Source organism: Uranotaenia lowii, chromosome 2 (assembly GCF_029784155.1).
Source record: "Uranotaenia lowii strain MFRU-FL chromosome 2, ASM2978415v1, whole genome shotgun sequence".
Classification (NCBI taxonomy): Eukaryota; Metazoa; Arthropoda; class Insecta; order Diptera; family Culicidae; genus Uranotaenia; species Uranotaenia lowii.
The window spans coordinates 83,707,693-83,713,813 of NC_073692.1; the positions used below are offsets into that span (position 1 = coordinate 83,707,693).

General features: G+C 34.0%; 1 protein-coding gene and 1 long non-coding RNA gene across 2 annotated transcripts; one reads left to right on the forward strand and one right to left on the reverse strand.

Moving 5' to 3' along the window:
* Positions 1-1,498: 1,498 nt before the first annotated feature.
* On the forward strand, positions 1,499-2,128 carry LOC129744866 (proteasome assembly chaperone 4-like). The gene is made up of 2 exons (XM_055737608.1): positions 1,499-1,556; positions 1,623-2,128. The coding sequence occupies exon 2, from the start codon at positions 1,630-1,632 to the stop codon at positions 1,996-1,998; it is 369 nt and encodes a 122-aa protein (XP_055593583.1). The 5' UTR covers positions 1,499-1,556; positions 1,623-1,629; the 3' UTR covers positions 1,999-2,128.
* Positions 2,129-2,618: 490 nt separating this feature from the next.
* On the reverse strand, positions 2,619-5,014 carry LOC129744867 (uncharacterized). The gene is made up of 3 exons (XR_008737010.1): positions 4,877-5,014; positions 4,580-4,820; positions 2,619-4,504 (listed from the first exon to the last, which is right to left on the reverse strand). It is a non-coding gene; the product is annotated as an uncharacterized LOC129744867 (long non-coding RNA).
* Between the last annotated feature and the right edge of the window lie 1,107 nt (positions 5,015-6,121).

The window sequence follows — 6,121 nt, forward strand, 5'->3', positions numbered from 1 at the left end:
AACGCTCCTTATGCTGTTCTGGAAAGTCGAAAGAATGCAACAGGATGTACGAGATTTTCTAAAATGAATACGAACCGCTTAGCTAAAAATTTTATTTTCCTTAAAGGATGAGCTTGATGCCTTCTCGCCTGGTTAAAATTATTTCCTCTGACCAAAACAGAGCCTATTTCTCTCAAAACCTTTTACCCGACGGGAGTGCTCTACGAAATACTGCAGTTGAAACGCCGCGCCGTGGAATGGGAGTTATTAAGCAAACACTAGCGACACCATGTCCTCCATAGAAAAGTTTCGATTAGTTAGGGAGCTTTTGGAAAGCTTTTGAAAACGGCCATACATTTGTCCTAACTCCGAAACGTCAAAAAATTTACCTGGCAAGGCGGATTGGTAAGTAGTATATTTTCTAAATGGAAATGGGGGAAATTACGATATTGACCTTTTTTTTTTTAAAGTATTTCACAACAAACGCAGAAATTTCCGATAATATATAAAGGATTCAAAAGTGATGTGGTTATTCTCAAATTGGGGAACCACTGCAAAGTACTCGACAGCAAAAGATTCTGAAGAAAAATCCCTTACGGGATTTCTTTGCGGGAAATTATCTCGAAGGATTATTCCTTTTTGGTCGGAAATCTGAACCACTTCAACCTTAATATTTAACTAGGCTTTCAATTTCTGATCCTCGGTTAGAACAGTTCTGATTGATTCACCCTGATTTAGGTTTTGGGTCTACTGTAGTATAATACATTTATTTTTAACTCCATTTTATTATTTTTATTATAATTATTAAATCGACTTTAGTATTTCATGCTATGTATCATTTTCTCATTTCGAATTTAAATTTCTAACGTCATTCAATCATTCTTCCAGATATATTACACCCATGACTGGATCGCACAAAAGCAAATGCCGGATGATCGTGCCGGATGATGGAAAAGGTGGAACAAATCGACGACGATAACTCTACCAAGGAATCGCTACCGACGGTAAAACATAAGCGAGCCTTCAGGTATCGCACGTTAGCTTGAAGGCACCGAAGCTATGAATCTGTTTTAATCGTTTAAATAATTGCCTTTGAGGATATAAATAAACATTTAATTCCTGAAAATATCTTTTTTAATCGAAGAAATTCCTAACTTTACTTTTGCAGAGAAATTTCCAAAATGCATGGACATCCCCATGTCAAAATATACAGAATTGACTAACTGGCTGAAAGCTTTCGAATGAGTAAAGCCTAGTCCACACTAGGCAACATGAACTGCAATTTTTGTTATGAGACGAACTTTGTTGTCTGTTGTTGTTGTTGGAAAGCTGAGACGGTCTCAGTGTCTCCCGAAGAAAATGGGAGACGCTGAGACCGTCTCGAGACGAGCCGTCTCCTAGTGTGGACTAGGCTTAAAAGCTTTTTGCTCACGCTCTGTGTAAAGCGCCCAAACATAAAACTAAGTGGAGACACTTTTCTCGAATCTGTATGGATTTTTATACAGAACAGAGTAACTTTGTTTACCGTGTAATAAAGTTTTTTTTTGATAGCGGATTACTTTCAGTTTTTACTAGAGGTTCGATTTAAACGGATTTTCGTTTCTGAACTACTTAATATTTATCGTTCAAACTTCTCATTTCAGAATAAGAATGGCAGCCACACTCTCGCCTAACTTCAGTTCTCACCTATGTAGCGTTGAAGTTTGCGATGTCCGTTATAACATCCGTATTCTTAAGATGAAAGAATCGGTGTTCATCTACATCGGCGAGCAAAATGCCGAAACCTTCGACGAACTGGCGATGGCAATGGCAGGGCTAGGAGACTCCAAGGAAACGATGTCTACCAGCATTATGGGTGCACCGGTGGGGTGTGGATCCGAGGAACTGGCACAAAAATTGGCGAAAAAACTGAGGAAGCAGGTCTACCTTAGTGCCAATGTTCCCAACGATCGGATAGTAAGGCCAACGATCGAGCAGAAACTGTTCGAAGAGATCAACAATAATTTAGAATGCTTTTGAAGTTTTTGGAAATCAATATGTGTATAACTCGATCATAAGACACTCAACGCTTAACGCAATCTCCAACACATTCTGCCTCAATAATAATGCTCTCATGGAAAGCTTTCGTATTGGAGAAAGCGAAATGTAAGTACCATTATTTTTTATAATTATATTGAAAGAAGTCCTTGTATGTACTCTAATTATTTTGATGAAAAACAAGATTTTAATTTCTATGCCAGCCTGCATAAACAAAACATAATTGCAGCATATTTTGAAACTTATCACGTGCCTTTCGACATTACATATATAAACCCAGTCTGAGTTTCAAAAATATCTGATTTTATACTTTCAATGTCAAAAAATTTCAACAATGTATTGAATCTGATAGATTTTAAATGCCTATCGATAGGCAAGCTATTGCGACAAAGACTGAGTGAATGTTCGAGTAGGGTTTCCATTTTTTCGGCGAATTAGCATATTTGGGAATCGGGAAATCCAGAAGTCAATTCTCCGGGAAAATTCGTAGCATGTTTAGCAGGAAAAGGGATATTTTCTTTCGACATAATTAGAATCAAATCATTTTTTCGTTTTAAGATGAGTTCACTGCAACTTGAACAAATGGATTCGAGTTAAATATATAATCATTAAAAATATGGATAAAATCATTAAATTGTATTTCTTAAATTAAGTACAATAATTATTTTGATTGAAAAATGTTCAAAAATTTGTCTAAGAATACTAATGCATTCGTTTCAAACAATTTCATACCTATTTTTTTCTTGATACTGATAAGCACAACTTTCGCCTGCCCATATCCAATTTGAATAGATTGTTTGACTTTTTTTTCATAAAATACTGATTTAAATTGGTTTGAAAAAAAGCTATCTTATCAATTATTCCTTTTATTTGACTGATATTCATCAATTGTCTCGTGTTGATATTTTATTTTTATTTATATTTAGCTTTAGATTGTTTTTTGTTCCAATTTGGCAGAGAAAATGACATGACCTCATTTCATTTATTCATTCATTTTTTTCATTCATTTTATTTCATTCATTTTTTTTGAAACTCACATTGGATTATGAAAAATATACAAATCGAAATATCATGAATTGAAGCCTAACTGCGATTGTATAGTATTTTAGGTACACTATTAAAAAGTCAAATGAATCAATAAGAAAAGTTTAAGGTTTTTTCAATGATTTGTGAAATTACTATTATTCACTGTAAAAAAAAACCACTTCAAACCTCTAAAATATGGCTTTTTGTTGTTTGATTTAGATCCCCGCACGTTCTTGTGATATTCTTTTATTGATATTTTTCGGTAAATTATGTGAGTAGGACCTAGTTAAAACTCTTTTTTTTACTACATCTTCAGATCTTTGATCTTCAGAAAAACTCCAAAAATTACAAAAAAAAAAATAAAATTTTAAAAACTTACAATAACATAATTTATTTCTAGTACAAAATCGTCAAAAAATGCAATTTTAAATTAATTATTCCTAATTAGGTATATTCAAAATACCTTATTAGGAATTATTCTCCATTCGCTTTTATTAGATTATTTTTCTATACCTGTGATGACAGAAAACAGTAGTTTTTATTTCGTCCTATACAAATAACCATTTTCTCACACTAAATTATCAATTATTGCTTTCTCAGCATGAGTAAAATTTCGCTCGCTTTTCCTAATTCATGTTGCTGCTAGACATGCTGAGAACAGTAGCGTCCATACCAGGAGGCTCAATCGGCCTTTTGGTGTGGGGGAGTGTGGTGGGCCGCTAAAAAACACTACTTATGGTTTTCTGGCATTATCTGGCATAATCTGGCATTTTCTAAAATAGGGATGAATCATCCCAGAGGATGAAAATCCCTTACAAAAAAAAAGCTTTTTCTAAAAGTCAGAAATTTCCGGGATCGATATATTTTATTCTCTGGATTCGAGAATTCCCAAATTTTTTAAATGACCCAGCACTTAGAAATCGAAGATCCACGTTCTAAAGTCGAGTGAGACTCGAGAAATTGAACTTCAAACGTGAGGCATGAGTCGTAAGACATGAGATGTGAGACAAAGGATGGATGGAGTGAGCTGTGAGACGTGAGAGGTTAAAGGTTAAACGTGAAACTTGGGAGGTCCAACACAAGACTATACTGCCCCTATTCGCATATGCGTCCCATGTGGATTTTCAACGTTTTTGAGTTAACGATGGAAAACAATAAATTATTTACCTATAAAACAAGTTTTTGTTCGAAGTTTGTTCCCAAAATTTCGAAAAAAATATAACCCCTGATGTGTCCCATGTGAAAAATATTCGCATATGAGTCCCATGACCAAAATTCTGCGCCCGAGCTTACAATTGAAGGAAAGGATAGATAGTAACTGATAACTAAAATTATTTTTTCGACAAAAATCAACTGATGAACAACGCTTAATAGATCAGTCTTCGGTCAGGATGGTTCCTTCGTGGGTAATTTTGACTCTAGTGTGTGATCGGGTAGGGGTACTTGAAGTGTTGTTTCGGTACTAAAATAACAAACTTTTTTCAATACTTTTTTCTCTATGCACAACAATATCAATAGCACTGTTTTCGTTTATTACCTAGGAAGATGTTCCCGGGAGAAATCTCCTTCTTTGTCTTGAATCCAGCAGACTGTTGGTCGTTGTAATCTACGTATCCGTAACACATATTGAATTAAATGATGAAGATGTATGATAAAATTACAGCAATTTCACAGGAATGAAAACAAAGTTTTGGAAAAACACTGGAAAACACATCCCACTTGGCAAATGAACCTTGATTGAAATCAGTTTGGAATCAAGATCTTTCGAGAACTTTCTTCTGTCATAAAAAAAAATGGTAAACAAATGAAAAAAATATGTTAGAAAAGTACTTACCACCAGTGATGTCAACCTTCCAGATTTTGTCTGGATCTTCCAGACTTTTTGGACTTCTGCCAGACATTTTTTCAGGTTTCCAGACTTCCAGACTTTTGTCATTTCTTCCAGACAATTCCAGACTTTTGTGTTAGGACGTAAATTGTTCCTAGAAACTATGAAAATTCAAAATGGTCATGGTAGAATATGACAGGAATGATTAGAATTTATGAATTATGCATTCAGAAGTGGTTGAAAAAGCTATTAATTATCAAAGAATATTTAAAGAAGGTAGTGTCAAGGCAGCCCTGGTTTAGTATTAGTACATACAGCGACGTCACAATCACGAAAAATCTGTTAATTTACTAGGAAATTTGCATTTTTTGTTGATAACTCGGAGAATTTCTGGAAATTTTCCACTTTTAAAACATGTTATTCTAGAAGGATACTTGCTCTCCAAGATCGGTACGAAAAAAGTTGGATTTTCGAGTTAGTTTTATATAACATAGACCATCGAAGTTCGAAAAAATGGTGTATTTTCCCTACTCAAATTTGCAAAACTTTAAAATTAATTCAAAGTTTTCCATGAAAATGATCAAGTCAGTGCAGTTTAAGATCCTTATTACAATAAAGTTATCAAAAAACAAACTTTTACACAAAACCACAATTATTTATTGGCATTTAAGTAAATCAAGTTAACAATCTTCAATTGATGTTAGTTGTTCTTCATAAGAATTGAATATGGTAAACCAGTTTGATTAAAATCATGACAATAAGTTGAACTCTCAATAAACATCAGCTAGACCTTTTTGAAGCTGATTTTTTTTTTCGTTATTGCACGTTTTAGCTTCAAGATGATATTGCATACATTATTAAAATGAGAAAAAAAAACATAATGCGATCTTCAAAGGACCAAACAATTTCATAACATAGTGAAATGGAGGCCTTACAACACAATCAAAAAGAAATTGGAATTCATTTTCTTTCTAAAACGGGTTTTTTTCTTTGAAATTTCTGCCATTCGCACTTAAATTTTTTATACATTCCTTTGTGCGACGTCATAAAAAATCCAATATGGCTCTCGATACTACCTTATTTGAATATCCCTTGATTATTATGGCAAATGCTTCAAGATGTAGTCCAACAGAACATGGAACTGATGATAGTTACAGAAACATACGATTTGTGGTATCTGCAACATGGAGATCTGGAGACCAAAAAAAAAAAAGGTCACCACCTTCAAAAGTAAGCTATCCAGACATTTTC

Bases quoted from the DNA above. Each gene is read 5' to 3' on its own strand.
- LOC129744866 (XM_055737608.1), top strand. From the start codon at position 1,630: ATGGCAGCCACACTCTCGCCTAACTTCAGTTCTCACCTATGTAGCGTT.